We start from the raw sequence: 20610 nt of genomic DNA, 5'->3' as shown, positions 1-20610 counted from the left end.
GATGTTTCAGCATTCTTGCCATGTCTCAGAAAGTCTGCTTGTATTATAAACTGTAAACTGGCGAGCAGGCTTGAGATAGGTATTGTTTAATAAGAAATCTTACTCAATTGACATCTGAGCTTTGTTTGCTTAAAGTATAGGAAAGTCTTAAGTTTTGTTAGGTTTTATTTTTTCTAATAAATTGTTTAGGTTTCTTCAGCTCAAAGAGAAAAGTGTAATGTAACATTTTCATATTTGAAAAGTGTCTCATCTGATCAAGTTAGTAGAGAGAGGGTTATTTTATGACAGCAACAAGCAGTCGGCCAATTATATTTAACAGCTATTATAAAGTTAGAAGATCTTTACTCTATCACAATTTAAAACCTGGTGAATTTTTGTTTCTGAATGTAATTTTGTAATTTGGGACAGTCTTTAACGGAACAAAAGTTAGTAAAAACAGAGTGATGACCAAAAATAGAAAGCAACTAAAACAGCTAACTGTTAAAAGTTAACCATGTGGTATTTTATTTCTTTGTTTAAATGTCTTTCCATTTTTTCTGATTCTAATGTTTTAATAGAAATCAGCCAGTTGTTAATCACTAATAGGGTCTTATTTCTGGTTAAAAGTTCCCCCCACATATGCTGTGTCATGTGTGATGTATGGCAACAAAAACCTGAAGCTGAATATATCTGTTCTCTTCAGCTGCTCCTTTTTTACTATACTGGGTAGTTTTACTTCTTATTACCTAGGCAGATAATAAATTATTAACTTGGAACGAAGTCACAGACATATATAATATGGGGTAAAAGGCTGGAAGTAAATATCACTGCATTTTAAGGGATTCTAGGTACAATTTTTGCAGAGCTACCATAGATGTAAAATCATTGACCCAGAACTTGAGCCCTAAGATCCCCCAAACTTGATCCCAAAATGAACCAGAGTTTACTGACAGTAAAAGGTATTGTTGCAAAATATACACCAATTCAAGTCCCTTTTAAAAATGTCCTCTCATGAATATTCAGCTCATTTGTTTGTTTTGTGTCTGCTGATAACTGTAACATCTGGGTCCCACAGTTAATCTTTGCTGATGAATGCACCGAGGCAGAGGGCAGGCACTGGCACATGAAGCACTTCTGTTGCTACGAATGTGAGACCACCCTCGGTGGCCAGCGCTACATCATGAAGGATGGACGGCCGCATTGCTGCAACTGCTTTGAGTCTCTTTATGCGGAGTACTGTGATGCATGTGGAGAGCACATAGGTACAGCATAAGTTTTCTGTAGGTTCTTATAGCTGGTTAAAGCAGTCCTGCAAACAGAAACTGTTATCAAAACACATGGACATGTTTTTCTTTCACTATCATCCTGTAAAACCTCAAACAGTCATTTAATGTAAGTGTGGCTGTAATCAGCTTTAAAGCTTGTGTGACACAGCTGCAGAGAGGCGGATCCAGTGTGTGTGAATGGTTATTATCATCCTCCAGTAACAGTGACAGAGTGGGTCTCAGAGGGGCTACCATGCTGCATGCAGATGGGAGCTGTGAAATATGATTACTTCCTCAAGCTGGAGAGCGGGGCTGGTGAAAGGCATTCAAGTTATCTTCAAAATCAAATAATTATGTACGGGCACAGGATCACAAATGTTTTACTACAAGAAGAGAAAAAAAGTTAATCTACTGACTGATGAAAAATCAAACTGTAGAAACTGTCTAACATGACAGATTTTAAAGAAATACATTTGTTCTTACTTTTCTAATGTGTTGGTCACTAAAAAGATTTTATATATATATATTTTACTGAAGGCATTGACCAAGGCCAGATGACATATGATGGGCAGCACTGGCACGCAACTGAGGAATGTTTTTGCTGTGCACGTTGCAAGCGCTCTCTGCTGGGACGCCCCTTCCTGCCAAAGCAGGGGCAGATCTTCTGCTCAAGGTCCTGCAGTGCTGGACAGGTAAAGGAAATGAAAAAAAACATACATGAAAAGGAAATCCATATTCAGATTTCTACTTATGAGATTTTACCTTTTTCATAGCTTGATGATTGTCCTAATCGATTCAATTTGAATCTATCAGGATCCAGAAGAGTCTGACTCCTCAGACTCTGCCTTCCAAAGTGCTCGTTCCCGTGAGTCCCGGCACAGCACCAAGATTGGGAAGAAGGAGCGCAGGAATGCTGAGCAGGATCGGCGGAGTGCTGAAGCTCGCCAATCAGCTCCTCCACCCATGCCTGACCGTCTGTCTGCTGAAACTGATCCTCTCTCTGTTCAGATGGACCGATTGAGCCTCTCATCTAGCCAGACCCCAAGCAGGACACCTAACCGTACACCTAGCCGCACCCCGAGTCGAGCCCCGAGCCTTAACCAAGTGTGGATGAGCCGGGATGACCCGTACATCCCCGTTTCCTATGAGGGCCCCCAGCGGGATTCATCCCCCACCCCTGCACCTATACATCTACTGGGTCAATGTAACGCCAGGCAGGGATACAATCCCAACACAAATGCTCATCCACCTGCCCAAAGTCCTGCCAACCCAGGGAAGAGACCTGATTCCTGGGGAAAAGAGCAAGGCAATACCAAGAGGACCCCTATGGCTGCCCTGAGAGGCCACTCCTTCAATGAAAACTGGATCCACCACAGCCAAGACGAGTTCAGACCCAACAAACTACGTACCCAGATGAGCTTCAATGAGATGTCCAGCCAGAACCAGGGCTTCACTGACAAGAGGAGCATCAGTCTGCATGGATTCCAGAGAAACGGCAGACCCCCACTGACCAGGAGGAACCATATCACTGCCATGAGCTTCAATGAACCCCTCACTCCTTTAGAGCAGACCCCCCGTGTATCCATGGATTCTCTCACTATGTCTAATGCTACAGGTAAGATGATACAAATGATAAACATTTATTGGACATAGAAGGAAAATGTGACATTTTATTTACTGTTCTAACAGGTAACTCTCTGGATGGGGGCAGCAAGCGTCAGGAACATCTGTCCAGGTTTTCCATGCCTGATCTGAGCAAGGACTCTGGTGTAAATGTGTCAGAAAAGAGCAACATGGGCACCCTCAGCTCCTCAGTCCAGTTCCACAGCACAGAGTCACTGTCCTCTTCTCGTCCCTATAACAACAACATGTACACTCCACTGAGAGTCGGATACCCACTGCAATACTGGGATGGCCCACAGCAGCTGGGTTTTGATGGCAAAGGTCGTGTAGGGGTGATGGGCAGCAGTGGAAACCTGCGCATGGCTCCTATGAGTGATAGAATGCCCCGTCGACGCATAAATGCACAGGAATCTGTGTCCCAGCCACAGCAGCCACAACCAAGACGCCGTAAACATCGTGGAAATGGTGGTAATGGGCAGCATCGTAGTGGTCACCACCACAAACGCTCTCGCCGCTCCCGTTCTGACAATGCCTTGCACCTTGTGGCAGACCGTCCTGCTCAAATGGTGGAGCTTCCCTACCGCCGAGTTCAAGAGGATTACGATCGCTTCCCCACTGGTCAAGCTGCCCGGGAGTTGTACAGTCTGGAACCAGGTGGGCACAGACAGCAGTCCCACCGGCCCTGCCCACGCACCACCTCTGATCTGACCTTGCAGAATGCAGGCTGGCAGCCTGTGGGACTAGGTGGGCCATGCTGGGGTGATGGGTACGTGGAAGCTCATGATCCCTGGTGTTCCAGCTGTTCCTCTTCCTCTGAGTCTGAACCAGAAGAAGGGTATTTCCTGAGTGAACCAATCCCTCGGCCTGTGCAGCTGTGCTACATCAACAACGAGGAGCTGCGCCATCGCTACAGCCCTTCTGGCATAGGTGGCCATCATGGACCTCTCCACGGACCAATTCATGGCCAACTGCACAGCCGCCAGAGGAGAAAGAGCAAAAACTGTATAATTTCCTAAATCGAGAGCAAGGAGATTGATAGGGATAAGAAAGAAAGAAAGGGAGAAAGGTAAGAAGACAGAGGAGAGCAGCAAAGAGGAGGAACAGAGCGAGTGGGAAGGTGAGATTGAGATTGTTCAGAGTGAATAGTTTGTGTGTGTGTTTGTTTGTGTGTGTGTGTGTGCGTGCGTGTGCGTGTGCGTGTGCGTGCATGTGTGTGTGTGTGTGTGTGTGTGTGTGTGTGTGTGTGGTGGGGTTGAAGAGAAACAGAAAAAGGCCCATTTTTGTGCTTGTGATCTTACACAACTCTACGCTGGGTAGTGTTTGTGTACACCTACACAGAATGATCTAATCATAAGAGGAAGCTCAGCTGGCTTACACAACAGGAATGTTTACAATGATGGAGATCAACTCCGATGATGGCACCAGAAAGCACTGATGAATTTGACTGCTAAATATACTGTGGTCAAGGTAAATAACATGATGTATGTGCATATCTGTCTGTGAGTATATCCATGTTACAGAGAGATTGAAAAACTTCTTTACAGTCTGAAAAAGGAAAGTAAAACTGGTGAAACCGCAGTGATCCAGCAGTTCACTTCGCAGCTCAGCTATCCAAGCCCTGAGCAGTCAACTTCTTCTATGTGGACAAACAAGATTGTTTTGGGATAGTGGAAGCTATGTGCTAGATTCCAAGCTGTGTTATTGTTTACCTCAGTGGAATCCAAATGCTGCTGGAATATAGTGTTGGCTTGCTAGCCCTGTTATCACCCTGTACAAAAAGTCTGTTGAACCTTGTACTCTACATAGCCAGCTCTCCATGCTTTCCCAAGGACAGAGTGCCAGACAGCCTCTGCTTCTTGACCATTCAGGCACAGTAACGTCAGGTATGGTCCTGTTTTCTCTTCTGCAACATGCTTTTGTTTTTTGAGAGTTACCTATAGGTGATTAAGAATAACAAAAATATAATAATGTTAACAATAATAGTAATAATAATAATAATAATGCAAACAATAATTATAATAATATTAAAGAAAAATACCTGTTAAATGTATATATAGTAATAAACTTTAATCATGGATGTAGTACTGTAAATGTTCTGTACATATGGTCTTAAATATTTATATATTTTGTAACTAAAGAATCATTATTTGTATAACATGATAGAGATAGGGAGGCTTGCATGTTGATTTGTTGTTGTTGTCTCATACAGAAAATAAAGTGTACTTCAAACAATCATGAAATTGTTATAGGTTGTGTTGGGTTTTGTGGTTAGATGAGACTGACCTCTGACTGAGCCACAGTTCTACTTCCAAGCAGGTTTGGAGCATATGATTCAGTCTGGAATAGATGCACAAATCACCAGTATTATCTGTGTTAAAGACCACAGCAGACATTTTGGTTAAAACAAATAGTGCATCAAATGTCTTTATGCACGATACCATGAGCCTGAAACTGATATTCTTCTGTGATAAAAGTGACACACAATGTGCTGTCCATTGGTAAAGGAGAAACCAAATAATTATTCATATGTGGACCACACTTATTGGCAATATAACCAAATACTATTTGAAGGTATTTAAATCCGGACAAAGGTAGTAGACTCGCAGATCCATATAACCAACTGCAGCTTTTTAAAATCACAGATTGACTTACATGTGGTGTATGTGTGCTAGATAATTCAAATCATCTTCTGGAAAATTTTTAATGGATTTCTTTTTCATTGTGACATATAGAGGTCATTCTGGAGATTTGAGAATAGATTTGAAAAACAAGACTTAACGAACAACAAACTTGGACTTTTTCAAGTAAGTTTAAAGTCTACACATAGTCCAGTTCAGCTAACAATCATGACAATCAGACATGCAGCACTTTTGCCATGGCTGTGGCGCATGCCAGGCTTCTGAAAGAAGTGAACCGCCTATTGATAGAACCGATAGAGCTTTGCTGTGTGATCTAAAAACCTACCACCAGTCACAGCAGAGCATTCTTCCCACCTTGTCCATTTCATGATCCAATAAATTACATAGACCAGGGATGGGCAAGTGTGGTCCTCAAAGACCACTGTCCTGCAGGTATAAGATGTTTCTCTGCTCCAACACACCTGATTCAAATTAAATGGTTTATCTCAACAGCTTGTCTTTAAGTTCATTTTGATCCATTAGTGTGAATTAGGTGTGCTGCCACAAGAAACATCCAAATCTGCAAGAGTGCTGCCCTTGAGGACTGACTGCCTATCCCTGACGTTGGCCCACTGGATTTTGGATTAATATTTTAAAACACCTAGTCTGGAATTTGGCTTTGTTCTCCACCTTCTTGGCTTGCCTGTGGCAATAGAAATAACCACAAAGTAATATTATTTCATGGAATTTTGTAAAAGCATGTATCCAAAGCTTCAAGTGGTTTGGTGGTGGAGTAACAAACAAATTTTAATGATATTCAAGTGCCTGTCTAACCTTGAACTTCAGAGTTTTTGTTTTGATTTTGTTTTGTTTGTTTTGTTTTTACTACGTGATGACTCCTGTCCTATATGCAAAAGACAGAAAATCATTAGCCCATCAGTATAATTATAACAATTTTTATTTGATTACTATTTCACATTTTTACATTTTGGGAGCAGGAATGATCAACAGGAGTGCTGATTAAATACTATAATTAATGAGAGCCGACCAGTTGAAACTTGAAGCATTTTCAAGCTAGCACTTAGCAACTGTCAGTGGTATGCACTTAAGACACTTCTACATGTGCTTCATTTTTCATTTCTAGTTGCTAAGCTCATTTTACATACTCTGTGATCCCATTTTCTAGGCCAAAACATGAATCCTACATATCTTTCAGTGTAACTGAATGAAAATCAGTGTTTCTAATTCAGGCTTCCTTCTGCATGTTGGAACTGCTGTGGATCAGATATGTTGCAGGAAATCCCTGAAAACCCTGTGGCTGATTTTAGATCAGTGAATACTTACCACTGTTGACCAAGAGCATCCCATATACATTCCCATTACAGAGATGATCTGGTGCAATCTTACTCAATGATTTGCCCTTTTCTCTCCAATCTAGAAGGCTATCTGCAAGAGCTGTTTCTAAATTGGATGCTAAAATTTTGGTTCATCTGGTGCAAGGATCAACTCTGCACATCTCAGGCCAGTGTCCTACAGGTTTTAGATGTTTCCCTGCTGCAACACACCTGATTTAAATTGAATGGTTCCCCAGCAGTTTGCGGTCAAGTTCTGATCAAGCCTCTTAATGACCCATTGATTGCATCAGGTGTGTTGCAGCAGGGAAACATCCATAACTTGCAGGACACTGATGCAAGAGGTCTGGAGTTAGTTATCCCTGATCTAGTGTGTGTACAAAACAGGACAATTTACAGCTGAAATAATCTAGTCAATCTGAATGTTTCCTGAACATAATTCAGACATATCTTGTCATTTCTATGCTGGAATTACATGGATTTGGCTCAATTTAAATAACTATTCTGATGTTTGATTTAAGTTCTATAAAACACATGAGAAGAAAACATCACTTTCTCACATGACAAGTGTCCACCATAATCATAAACAACAATGTGTATCCTGCTCATCTACTGACTTATCAACTTGTTCCTTGCTTTGACGTGATTGTAACTATAAACCCATGAGTAATTTGCCAAAAACATATTGGACCACATATAGTTTTATATAATGTGAACAGTTTAATTATTAATAAGCAAGTAAAAACATATTAAGTCAGATATAATATACATTTCTGAAGTTTTAATTATAACATTTAAAAGGTAAATGACCAGTGTATTTATTGTATTGTCATTATCACATTATTTAATCCTCAGTTTCAGTGTTTAACATTATGCTGACAACATGGTTAGACCTTCTTCAGCAATCAAACAAGAACATGAAAGAAGATGGCAAGTAAGAAAACACAAAAGCAGTGCTAAGAGGGGAAACTGGTAAAGACACACAGGGCTGTGTGTGTCTGATTAGTGCAACAGCTCCCTGGAGTCATAGTCTTTAATAAATTTCTCCATAGCTTCCACGCAACGCTTGCCAATGTCCCGGAGGTTCTCCTGCAGCGAGGACTGGATGGGACGCTCCAGGGATGGATCTTTTGCAATAAGCATCTTTGCTACAAGGCCAAACATTTCACATTCCTGATAATACACCTGAAAAACAATGATAATTGTGGCTTTAGGGAAGACGATGAGAGGCAGAAGCAAAAGCAGGAGAGTCAGAAGGAAAAAAAAAAAAAATTAAATAAGTTATATGCAAAGTCTTCTCATGCATTACCAAAAAATAGATTAATAATCCACAGAAACGCTCACATGCACACTATTAAAAAGGATCATCTTTTCAGTGACGTTTCTGGACATTTTTGCATATGCTCCTGTTGCCAGACTGTTTTTTTTTCTTGCAGTGTTTCTATATTCCTGCAACCATGGAGATAGGAAAAAAGCAAGAGACCATCTTCTCTGTCAAGTGGGTGGAAACACACATACAGTCTCTTACACAAACACACAGCCGATGAGCACAGCCTCATGTGATGTCTGTCACATTGAAGGCAGTATTAAAGCACGTGCTGGAGCCACTTGTGATACAGGTGAGCCAGTTTCACTTTTTTGATCAGAGAAATAAAAATAGAAGAAAAACATCATCCAACAGTGAACAAGCCCTTCTTTGCCAGGCTTGGCAAAGTGCAGCCAGTAATGGCACTTATGTTGCCTCAGGCTCAAGTTCAGGACTTTAAAATTAATGTTTAGACTACAACAAACACATTTTTCGTTCTTCATTTAATGTCACCCAGCTCTTTCTAAAATCTGTACTCTGACACACTTTCCCTTAAAAGAGCTTATATAACTTCTTTCTCTTCCTCTTTGATTTAATAACCAAACTTTTTTCCATAGTTTACCCCTATATGTGTGTGTATGTTTGTGTAACTACACTTTCCAACCTCATCTATCTCTCTCCTCTTTTGTTGGATGGCTCTGTCTCGTGCTGCCGTCTGGCTTGCAACTAAAGGGAGCTCTCTTTCTCTGATTCGCTCGTTGTTTTTGGTTTCTCTGTGGTCTTTTTCCCTGCTTTGGCTCCCGTCACTCTGACAAATCTGAAAAAAATGAACAACACAAGAGGGACACTGTAGCAATCACAGCACAAAACATGGGTAAAGAAAATTATGACTCCTGAAAATACAACAAAACAGAAGTAAGAGTATAAAAGTAATTGCAGGATTGGCTGAACTCAGCTTCTTCAGATAAATAGCGCACAGGTAAGTTTTGTAGTTGGTGAACATGGTGGAGTTTTCAGCACGCTAAGGTCAGATGTTTTCCTCAACAGAGCCAGAACCCCAGCTCCGAATGAATGCCACATGAAATACAAAAATGTATTAGTGCTGTGTATGGATGTGTGCTCCCCTCTGGCTAAAGAGGGAAATATAGTATGTAACAACTAAAGTCGTATCTCACAAACTGGCAGCACATAAACTGAGCTTACAAGCCAATAAAACACATTTAATTAATCATTATTTGTATAGTGAAACAAGTACAATCAGGACAATGGATGTTTGGATAGGAAATAATTCTTGCAATTTTGCTTCAGTGTGGCATTAAAATCTATTTAATATAAAGCTAAATAAAAAGGAAAAAATAAAGAAATTAGACCAAAAATAAATTATACATAAGTAATATAAATAAAATAAATAAAGGATTACATTTCAATACATGGATGCAAATCCTGCACAGTAAATGGTTGCTTCACAACTGGGATCCATAAACATCTTTGTATATTGAGTTTCTTAAGATGCTTTGTCAGATTTCAGCTGCTGAATGGTGCCTGTCTGCAAGCTGCAAGAAAGGAGCTTAATGTGAAGTTGTCCAAATCACACAGACCCACATGAGATGTCCAAATGTGCTGTTGTCTGTATAATGATTCTCTTCTGATGGCAGTTTTGTCACCGGTAAGTAAAAAGCATTTTCATTGTAGTTGAGGTCAACTCATCCCATTGAAGATCAATCTATCTATCTATCTATTTATTATATAGCTCTTTAAATGTGAGAATTAATCTCATTACTACCAATAATAGTTTTACTTTATTAATAAATGCCTGTGACCCAGTTCCAGTGACAACCATACATTTAGCCCTTGCAAAACACTGTTGTCACTGTGTTGGAAAAATTATGTAATGCTTTGGATCACAGCCCCTCCTTTCCCTTCTCCATACTCTTCTGGTCCAAGTTTATCTAGGCTTCACCTGTTTTATCTTAGAAGTGTATAGTGGTTCAGAGACAAGTGGCTTGGACAGATGTTTTCCTTCCCAAGAAAAAAACTCCACAATCTGAAATCATCATTGTATATTATTCTGTGTTCTTCTGGCTTTTTAATAATGCTGTGCTCAGCTGTGTAATAAACTTTTTAACCTATTCTAATCAGACCTATATTTTCATAAAAAAAATAAAAAACTAAAACAGTTTTCAGGAAAACTTAAAGATATCCAATTAAACCTTTTTTTCCTCAGCTGAGAAACATGAACCTCCAGTTTTTATCGTAAATGAATAGCTTTGCGCTTAAGGCTATCAAATAAAGTCTAAATCATGGATCATTCACATGGAAAATGAAGCAACATTTACACCACTTCAGGATGGGATGATAAAAGAATAAGAATGTTGCATGAATTCAGACTGGATAAGAAAGGAAATTACTCATTTGGGCATTGTTAAAAGTTAACTTTTTCTGTGACAAGTCTATTTTGTTTCTTTCAGTCTAACAATAACCACCATCTGTTATACTTGAGACTTGTTTAGACCACCTAAGTAGGTTAACTTAGAGTCAATTACAGACTTTTTACGTCCTTTTTCTTTAATGACTTAAAAAGAAACAAGCCAATTAATTCAAAGCCTGTGAAAAGGGAGGAAATATTTCTTGCTGCTTATTTCCAGCCACATTTGCCAGCTCATCTGAAGAGATAACAAGGTATTCCTAGGCCAGCCAAGAGAGATGTCCTGGGTCTTCCCCAGGGTCTCCTCCCGGTGGGATGTCCCTGGAAAACATCACCAGGGAGGTGTCCAGGAAGCATCCTAACCAGATGCCCGAGCCAGCTCATCTCTGCTCTACTCTACTCTACACTAAGAACCTTCCGGATAACCAAGCTTCTCACCCTATCTTTAATGAAGAGCCCAGCCACTCTGTGGAGGAAACTCATTTCAGCCGCTTGTATTCATGATCTCATTCTTCGGTCACTACCCACAGCTCCTGACCATAGGTGAGGGTAGGAAGTGATTCCCCATCACTGAAGAGGTCGCACCGATCTGCCTGTCGATCTCCTATTCCATCCTCCCCTTCACTCGTGAACAAGACCCCAAGATACTTGAACTCTTCCACTTGGGATGGGACCTCATTCTCGACCTGAACCCATGGTCATGGACCATGGTCTCACATTTGGAAATGCTGATTCTTATCCCAACCTCTTCACACTCAGCTGCGAATCATTCCAGCGAGAGTTCTACATCATGGCCAGATGAAGCAAACAGAACCACATCATCCACAGAGAGCAGAGACCCAATCCTGAGGCCTCCAAACTGATGATTGCACCTAGACATTCGGTCCATAAAAGTTATGAACAGAATTTGTGACAAAGGGCATTGGCGGAGTCCAACCTCACTGGAAACAAATCCAACTGTCCAAGACATGCGGCCGAAAGTCCAACAATACAACTACAATGACGGTCATTGCGCTGTGGCCTAGAAAGTCCTGGTGCCAAGTGCACATGTGGATTCTCTTGTAAATCCAGTTTTCATTATGGACATTCTGGGACGAGAACAGAAGTTCAGTAATAAAACACCACTCGGCTTCAGATCAAAGGGGCCATTTCTCCCAATTAGGCCCCACCATGTCTCCCTGTCATTGCTTATGTGAGCATTGAAGTCCCCCTGCAGAATGAGGGAGTCCCCCCAGAAAGATTGCTTTCCAACAGTCAGTCCAAGGACTCCAAAAAGGGTGGGTCCTCTGACCTGCTGTTCGGTGCCTAAGCACAAACAGCATACAGGATCCATTTCCCCACCTGAAGGTGGAGGGAGGCTACCCTCTTGTCACAGGGTAAACCCCAATATACTGCTACCAAGCTGGGGGGTAATGAGTATGCCCACACCTGCTTGGCGCCTCTCACCGGGAGCAACTCCAGAATGGAAGAGGGTCAGGCCCTTTACAAGGACACTTGTTCCAGAGCTCAAGCCATGAGTCGAGGTGACTCCAACTATCTATCGCCCAACCTTGCGCACTAGATCAGGCTCCTTCCTCGCCAAATAGTTGACATTCTACTTCCCTAGAGCTAGCTTCTGCTAGCCGAGGATCGTACTGCCAGGATCCTCGCCTTTGGCTGGGAGGCCCGGCTCAAGAGAGGGGCTCCAGTGAGTTGCATCCAGGCAAGGGAAACCTTGGACCAATGTTGCTTTGCATCATGGGGGTTGCTGAGCCGTGCTTGGTCTGGTTCCTTCCCTGGAGACCTGTTTGCCATGGATGACCCTACCAGAGACATAAAGCCCCCAACAACATAGTTCCTAGGATCTTCAGGACACATAAACTTTTTCCCTGCAGTAAGGCTCAATGAGGCTGAATTCTTAATTGTATTTTAACTTTAAGCTTGAAGATCCAAATTTTAGTCACATTTTGTGTCTTCTTTTACATCATCCAGGCAATGAAAATTGTTTCCAGCAAATACATGAGGAAACGAAATAAAGAGAGCAGAGGGCCATTTATGTCTACATGATTATCCCTCTTTCAAAAGCGACTTTCACGTTAAGTCACATGTACTATCTATTATTCCTTAACAACTTAGCAATATTTTAATCTTTCTGGCTTCTGTATTTTGTTAAAAAGTGAGCCCTTTAACTTAACTACTGACTTTCCGAAAAAATTTTACCGATTAAAGCCTGGCACACACATAACGATTTTCAGGCTGTTTTGTCCCGATTTTGCCTTGTCCCGACCTTGGATGACAAATGCCCGATCATCGTGAAATTTCCCTGTCCAATTATCATTTGGTCTGTGGGGTGTGTTACGAGCCGATTTGTCCCGATAATTCACTCTGAAACGGGTCATAGTTGACAAATGGGAATATTGAACATGTTCAATATTTCAGAGCCGATTTCTGAGGAACGTGACGACTAGTGCATTCTGACTGCGTGGATGGTGACGTGGTATGGAATGTAGCCAATCAGAGAGCTGAGAAAAAAGGAAGTAAATAAAGTTTGTGTTCACACTGTCTACAGTTTGTTATTTTTATTCTTTCTATACTTGTCTGTTAACAATAGTTCCAAGACCACCATCATTCCCTCGTCCTATATATCCTCTTCCATGCTGTGTGTTGTGTTTTCCGGTTGTTGCTATGTTTCTTCTTCTTCATTTTCTGCCGGTTGTTGCTATGGTTCTTCTTCTAGATTTCAACATTTGTCCGGCTCAGAGGACTAGATTGTAGATGAGTTGCGGGACAGCATCGCGATATGTGTGTTGTTCTGTGATTACATTATCGGAGCACACCACACACAGTACGATCAAAACTGATTTTTTTTATCTTCACATGTGAGGTCTCAACCAGATAAAGAAAATCTCATAAGATTTAAAAAATCGTTATGTGTGTACCAGGCTTAAATTTTATCTTTTATGCAAAATCCTAAAAGATAAATAAGACCTTTATTTAGTGTATTATCAGCTAATAAAGCAGCCAGTGTTTTTATTTTTTTATATTTCCTCTCCTCCTGGCTTTACCTTCCCTGCAGCAGTAATCAGCTGCAGTTCATCACGTGCTGCTCTGCTGAGCTCAGGTCTGCCAAGAAATGTATGCGATCATTTGATTTCAGCTTTTCTGCAGCAGCAGGGCTGTTTGCATTAAAGTGAAAACAGTGTGTCTGATGAACAAACAATAACACCATGTAATTATAAGCAGAGAAATTAGGGGTTAATAAACTGATTGATAAAAAGAAAAACACCAACAAGATGTAAACCTATCATTTTTAACTATATGAAATGAGTTTTTCAGTGCTTTCTGTGCTTTTGTAGATGGTGATACTGTGATAATGATAATTGCAAGCTTAAGCCTTATTTCTGCCATGAACATGGCAAGAAATCAGTCACTCCATACATACAAATAAATGATGATTTTCAGTATTGGCTGATTTCCCTATTTTGTGCTTAAATTGATTACTTGGTCAATAAAACACAAAAAGCCCACCACAATATCCTGCAGCAGAAGTTGACATTTTAATAATCCTGCTTTTTTCTGACCAACAGTTCACAATTTAATGTATTTTCATACAAGGCGAAAGAAACACAAACTGCAATGAAATACATGCTGCACAAAACAAAATAATAAACTGACTGTTGAAAATTGCCTCTTCTTCTTCCTTTTTTTATGTCATAATTCAACACAAACCTGATAAAAAAAAGTTCTTATTAATAACAGATCTGCATCAGAATTGAAACTGGCCTGCTCTACATTACAAACTTGATAGTTTGCAGGAAAAACAGTGGAATGAAATCTAATTTGTAAGCGAGGAGTGAACCATTGCATTTTAGATTTTATACCGAGGTGGAAGGCAAAGCAGATTTTGTGCTTGTGAACTTACAGTGAACTGCATGTCCTTGTCTCTGCTGGAAGTGCACCTGGGTAAGTTGGGTCTAGAAGCTGGAAGACAGACAAACCACAAGGTCAATGCAACAACATAGTGATAGATTTTGTGCAACTGAAGACAAAATGACTGACATATAAGTATGGTCTCTGTTTATAATACCTGCAGGCACCAGGTGTTGTTTATGTCACTCCTGATGCTACACGTATGCCTCCTGATTATTTTTTATCATACTGATGTCTGAAATCAATACATGTTTTGTCAGAATTGCCTGACTTGCATTGTTGGACTACAGCATTACCATGTAAAGCCTTATATTTGTTATGCTTTATTATATGCTGTGGTAAGTCTCTCCCTCTCTTCTTCTCTCACACTCTCATATACACACAAATCAGAGATGAGTCACCATCATCGCACCATCACTCGGGCACACAAAAAACCTGTTCCACACTCACACATACACAAACACACACCTCCACAGTGCTGCAGTGTGTGCACAAATACAGTGGCTCTGTGCAACGGAAGATAAAGACATTTAATACCCGCAGCATACAACACACCACTTTATACAGCACAAATCTGATACGTGGTCTGTACAATTAGTGTTACAACTGTGAAATCACAACAGATTTCTCTTATTTACTTTTAAACTCTTCCCACTGCCAAATAATGAAACAAACATCTCTAAATCTATATCAAACTAACTAAATCACAGTGTTCATTTGAGGCTGTATATTTGCTTGAGCCAACAGCTCATTGATGACATAATCCATACATTAAGTCTCAGAAAAGCTTCATAGCATTATGTAACACTAGTCGGTCGCTACCAAAGTGTAATTACCTACCAAGAAGATACTATGATGAACAACTGCACCCCCCAGCCTCAACACTAATTATTTGTGATGCAAAATCTCCTTGAAAATTGAGTGAGTGCTTTTGCTTGGTTATACTGCCACTCAGTGGTAATTACATATAATGCATGAGAATCAACAAAGCCGTAAAAATAACATGAACATTTTCATTTATTTGAATATTGTGAAAATGTGTTTGTTTGCACGTGACAAATGATCAGGCATGGAATTGTGGTGCAAATCTTTACAGAAAATAAAATCATTACAAATCAAAGACCATGTGGCCAAAAGCATATTGACACCTAAACATATCTGACTGCTGTGCATTTGCTTCTTGAACTAAAGGCCTTTTCCACCTCATGGCTGCATACGAAGTTTCTGCAAGTTGCCACTTGAACTATAGTGGAAAGAGTCCAAAGGCTGCAGAGTAATGCTTTGGATGTCGCCTGTTTTGTCATGACCAATTTTAATCAATACAAACTTGGGAGGTCACTTGCTAACCTTTGTCAATAAGTAAACTGTCCTACGAGAAATATGAATACTTTGGACCTTTGTTATGGCTCCAATAAAATAGCTTATAAAGCTCTTGCATGGTTCCTCTGGGCATTTCTTAATGCAATGTTGTTTCCTTGGTTCTCATGTGCAAACATGTCCTGAATGAAACAAAACCTGAGCATTGCTTGGTGTGGTCAACAAAGTCCATCCAACATCAAGACTGGTCTTGTACAGAGTGGGCTTTATCTATTTAAAATGGTGTGACTTTGATAAATTAATTGAAATTGTCACTACATTCATAAATTTGTGTGAAGACTTGATAAACCCAGCTACATTAATTTATAGATTTCCAAACAACAAATCATGGGTCTCCAAATCTCTTAAGAATCTTACTGATAAGACAAACATTGTATTTGAGCAGGGTGACATCACCTGCAGCAGGAAATAAAAAAAGTAAGTCTGATTTAGAATGTGAAACATTGTGAGGAACTGGCTGTGTAAAGGGTTACTTCCTTCATGAACAGTGACAGATTGTCTGTCCTTTTTAAGGGGTGTGAAAGAGAAAAATTCCAAGTCCCCACAATATAAGCGGTCACCTCCTGAAAAAGTCTTTGTGTCTTTCACATCTTCACAAAGCCTCTTGAGCTTCATAGAGTTCCTCGCCTCTAGAAGGAGTATAATGTTCCAGTGCCCAAGGTTAATGCACAAAAAACATTGAATGACTTTGGCTCGGTTGTGTTCTCTTTTAAAGCGCACTTGTGTGTGCTACTCAGGAAAAACTAGACCCTCTTAGGTTTGCACATAGAGCAAGAAAAGGTGTTGAGGATGCTGTAGGCGTACATTTTTTTTAGATTTTTCTTCTGCTTTTAATTGCATACAACCTCTCCAGCACACATAAGCTTGACTCCATCCTAATTTCTTGGCTAATTGACTGTTTAACAGACAGACCTCTAACAAAAGAGAGGTAATGATGCTTTTTCAGGTGTTCTTTTATCCTCCACTGGCTTCCCTCAGGGGTGTGTCCTCTTTCCACTCTTATTTGTTCTTAATACAAATGAATGACACAGCACTAGTCTCTCTCTCCTCCATGAGGACTGTGAATATGGCCCAGCTGTCACAAACTTTACGGTATCGTGCAAGCCTTCTTTTCTATAAGCTAATGCGTTGAAGACAAAAGAAATTATCATTGATTTCTGCAGGAAGACTTTTACTCTTCCTCCTGTTTGTATTTCTATTACTGGCCATGCAGTTGAGGTGGTGGATAAATATAAATACCTGGTTACACTGATTGATGCATACACAGCAGATGTACTTTTTTCATCAACCTTAAAATGTTATGTAGACAATTATTTTATGAAAATGCTTCTTTATTGTTTTATTAAGTCTTGTATTAACATTCTCCTTTGCTGGATTAGGTCAAAGTTTTGATCATAGTGTAAAACTGTGCAGAAAAAGGCTGTTGTAAAGTTAAATTATCTTGCTTTGTTGTATAAAAGGAAGGCAAAGAGGATCCACACCCTCTGTTTTCAGAACATCAGTGGGCTGCCTTCAGGAAAGAGGTATTTTCTTCCCCGATGAAGAACAAATAGATTTAACTTTTCATTTGTTGCAGCCACCATTGGCCTTTTTTTAACTCTGTTTTTTATCTATTTATTTACATAAGTCTAAAAATGTTGTGTTCTTTTATCTCGTGTGTGTGTGTGTGTGTGTTGTGTGCAAAGCAAATTGTCCCTCTAGAATAATAAGGTTTTATGTCGATCTTGTTCTCTTGACTGTGACAATTCTGTATTTTAAAATGATAAAAGTAGCAGAAAATGTCATCTTAGTCTATGCTAGCATTATGTTCTTTACCATATAGTCCTGACCTTAACCACACTGAGAATCTTTGGATTCTTTTGCACATCCATCTCTTACAGTATCAATAAAGAGAAAAAGATTTCCAAAACTGCATCAAAATGAATGTTTTAATACAGTATAAACTTGCTGAAATGATGTCAAAGCATTGTGTAGCTTCTTTAATGTATGCATCTATACATTTGGCCATGCTGTGAAGATTTTCCTCCAGGTTTTAACTGATCTTTATGTAATAGGTAGAAAATATAAATAATATATTACTGTTGTTATTATTTTCTTCTGTAGACACAAACTTACTGTTGTTTTGCTTTGTGGGTGAACGTCCATCAGTGCTCTCTCTCTCCTCGTATCGGTCTTTCTTTTCCCTCTCCTTCTCTCTCTTTCTTTCCTTCTCCCTCAGCACAGTGTGGTGAGGTTTAGGTGGGAGGTGGTTGCTGCGATGGACATAATATCGGGACTTCAGGTAGTGGTACCTCTGGGTGTTGAAATTGGCTTTGTGGAATGAATCATCTTCTCTTGAAAACCTGCAACATCAAAGTCAAAGAAGTCAGAGCTTCATTGATGAAAGCTTACTTGGCAACAAACTGCTTTCTCAATCCATCTGTCTTACCCAGGCTTTAAAACTCGCACTCCGAACTTTGGTTTGTAAGAACCGGACAACCATGCCCTTGGTCTGGATGGACTTCGCACTCTTCTGAATGGCCTCATCTCATTCTGAACCAACAGGGAGTAGAAGATTTCCTCAAACAAGTCTAAGAAGGCCATTTTGAGATAAAGACAAGTTTTACCTTAGAGGGTGATGCAGTGCAGTCAATGGGTCTGTCATCAAGAGACTGATCGCAATGTTCCCTGTACCGTGGTATCACTAAACCCTGGAAAGAAACAACATCATGTTAATCACACTTATTAAGCTGTTACAAAGATAAACAAGACAATATTTCAATAATACTGTCTTTTAAAATGTTTCAACATTACAATTTCCTAATTGTGAGAATTTGGAGCTTTTCCCTTTTTTTTAAAGAAAATAAAACAGTTTTGTTTTTTTTTTTCAAATATGTTGCAGCTGGTTTGATAAAACAGACATGATGAAGACACCATCTTCGCATCTAGAATGTAATTAAATAAATTAAAATATATATAAAGGTTTTACTTAATGTGTCTGACACTAAATTTAGTGCGTAGTGTGTATCATACTCATTAGTGCTCTTTTATGCCTGAAAGGGGACGTTTCATGTTTGTTTAACTTTTATTTTTAGCTGATATGTGTACATTATCCACGGTCCAACTACAGTTCTCACAAATAGGTATTTGGTTTGTTGACTTGTACTTCAAATGACTGAACGCAGGGTCGTAGTAAGTTTGCCATGCGAGCAGTGCAGCTGACAGCTCATTATTCTTCACCTGTGGATGTTTTACCTTGCTTTCCTGCGTGTCTTTCGCTCGAGCGTGATCCATTTCGATCCGTTCCTGGCGCTGAGGGATTCTTACAAATAACGCACGAACTTTATTTCACTCGAGTCCCACAAACCAGGAAGGGCGCGTGGCCTCTCACATTAATCCCGTGTATGTATGTACCTGCAAAGTTTAACCTTTGCACATTTGTAGTTAATATCAGACTGCAGCATTTGCTTAATTACAGATCACGGCAAGGTTTTGCTTTAAGTGAAGTATCTAACTTCCCCCTCCCCAAACAAAACGCAAGCGTTTTATAGCGCAAAAACACAAGGCGACACGTTTTTACTTCCTTTTTCTCCAACCACCCAATCAGACTGAGGCTGTCGTGATAAGGGTTTAGCAAAACCGAAACAAGAACCAGGAGTTTCCCCTGGAATCACGCTACCATCGCGTTTGGGGTGTTACACTATGATAAATCTCTGATCCTGGTCAGACTGTGACTGGAAAACTGAGAATCAGTGTTCTGAAAGATGACTGCGCACGTGACATCCTGGAGATTGTTAAATCTGTTTTTGTAACTCTGTAACAACATATGCATGTGGCTGTAAGACTGCTGCTGTATACAAACGTCTACGTCTAATGGTTGGGTTAAATATGACACTGTAGGAACAGAAGCTATGAATGATACTGAACCTTGTTGAAGGCCGTCTGCTTTGTACTAAATTTGCATGACTCCTATTGATTTGCAGGAACAAATGCATATAAGTACAGTCAAAAGTTTGAACACACATTCATTCAATGTTAATGGGTAGGTGTGTATCCAAACAATTGACTAGTACTGTATTCAGAAAAGCATCTATCATTTATTATTTACAATACTCACATGTGTCAGTTTACACAAAATACTGCACTATGGCAACACTTCAGCTGGGTTTTGAAGCTTAAAAAACTATTTGAAGAAAACCCTTTGTTGTGATAAATACAATAAGTCCTTGCATCTAACTGACAGTGCTCATGTGTCTCTATAGCTTAGTGTGAATCCACCTGTCCCCAATTTAATTCACTGAATGTGACTGAAAAAGGCAAACAGCTGGATCTCAGAGAGGAAAAATCAACTTACACAGTTTTCTTAGATTCAGTTGCACAATCTCTAATAAGACAACCAAATGACTTACAGTCAAAAAGAAAAATGCTCTGATTTGGTAAAACACAATTTGGCCATAATGCTCAACTTCTTGTGTGAAGGGAACCAGGTGCTGAGCAGCAATACCTTCCAACAGTTACACATGGTGATGGCAGCATCATGTTGTGGGAATGTTTTCTGTCACAGGGGCTCCGCAACAAGTCAAAACAAAAGGAAAGAATAAAGAAAAATTTATTGGATTTTTAAAAAGAATATTAAGAGAGATGTTTATCTTTGCTGTTTCCATTTGTTCTAGAAAAATCAAACCATGAATTTGTCATACTACACTCAAACCTTTGTTGTTAGCTACCTAACTAAGTTGATAACTCAAACAAAAGAGTGTTTTGATCTTCTAAAATG

The 20610-nt window shown here is 39.9% G+C and overlaps 2 protein-coding genes across 2 annotated transcripts in view; one reads left to right on the top strand and one right to left on the bottom strand.

Annotated features, from left to right (window-relative positions):
* The window catches only part of LOC121651235 (prickle-like protein 2), a 39907-nt gene extending 35995 nt beyond the window's left edge, over positions 1 to 3912 (top strand). Inside the window, exons 6-9 of the mRNA XM_042003247.1 lie at positions 1055 to 1241; positions 1782 to 1936; positions 2058 to 2859; positions 2934 to 3912. Coding sequence (XP_041859181.1) covers positions 1055 to 1241; positions 1782 to 1936; positions 2058 to 2859; positions 2934 to 3883 — 2094 coding nt within the window. The 3' untranslated portion in view covers positions 3884 to 3912. The remainder of the gene's footprint in view (positions 1 to 1054; positions 1242 to 1781; positions 1937 to 2057; positions 2860 to 2933) is intronic.
* A 3622-nt stretch (positions 3913 to 7534) lies between these two features.
* On the bottom strand, positions 7535 to 19522 carry LOC121651239 (periphilin-1). The gene is made up of 7 exons (XM_042003253.1): positions 19089 to 19522; positions 18461 to 18544; positions 18283 to 18386; positions 17970 to 18196; positions 14470 to 14528; positions 8808 to 8960; positions 7535 to 8022 (listed from the first exon to the last, which is right to left on the bottom strand). Exons 1-7 carry the CDS (start codon positions 19125 to 19127, stop codon positions 7840 to 7842), a joined length of 849 nt encoding a protein of 282 aa, XP_041859187.1. The 5' UTR covers positions 19128 to 19522; the 3' UTR covers positions 7535 to 7839.
* Between the last annotated feature and the right edge of the window lie 1088 nt (positions 19523 to 20610).

This window comes from Melanotaenia boesemani, chromosome 13, assembly GCF_017639745.1.
Source record: "Melanotaenia boesemani isolate fMelBoe1 chromosome 13, fMelBoe1.pri, whole genome shotgun sequence".
Lineage (NCBI taxonomy): Eukaryota > Metazoa > Chordata > Actinopteri > Atheriniformes > Melanotaeniidae > Melanotaenia > Melanotaenia boesemani.
The sequence above is the reverse complement of the archived record's forward strand: the minus strand, read 5'-3'. Positions and strand labels throughout refer to the sequence as shown.

Excerpts from the sequence above, each read along its gene's own strand:
- LOC121651239 (XM_042003253.1), bottom strand. The coding sequence starts at position 19,127 with ATGGATCACGCTCGAGCGAAAGACACGCAGGAAAGCAAG. Across the intron at positions 18,545-19,088 it reads AAGACACGCAGGAAAGCAAG|GGTTTAGTGATACCACGGTA; the intron begins GTAAAACATCCA and ends GTTTCTTTCCAG. Across the intron at positions 18,197-18,282 it reads GTGCGAGTTTTAAAGCCTGG|GTTTTCAAGAGAAGATGATT; the intron begins GTAAGACAGATG and ends TTGATGTTGCAG.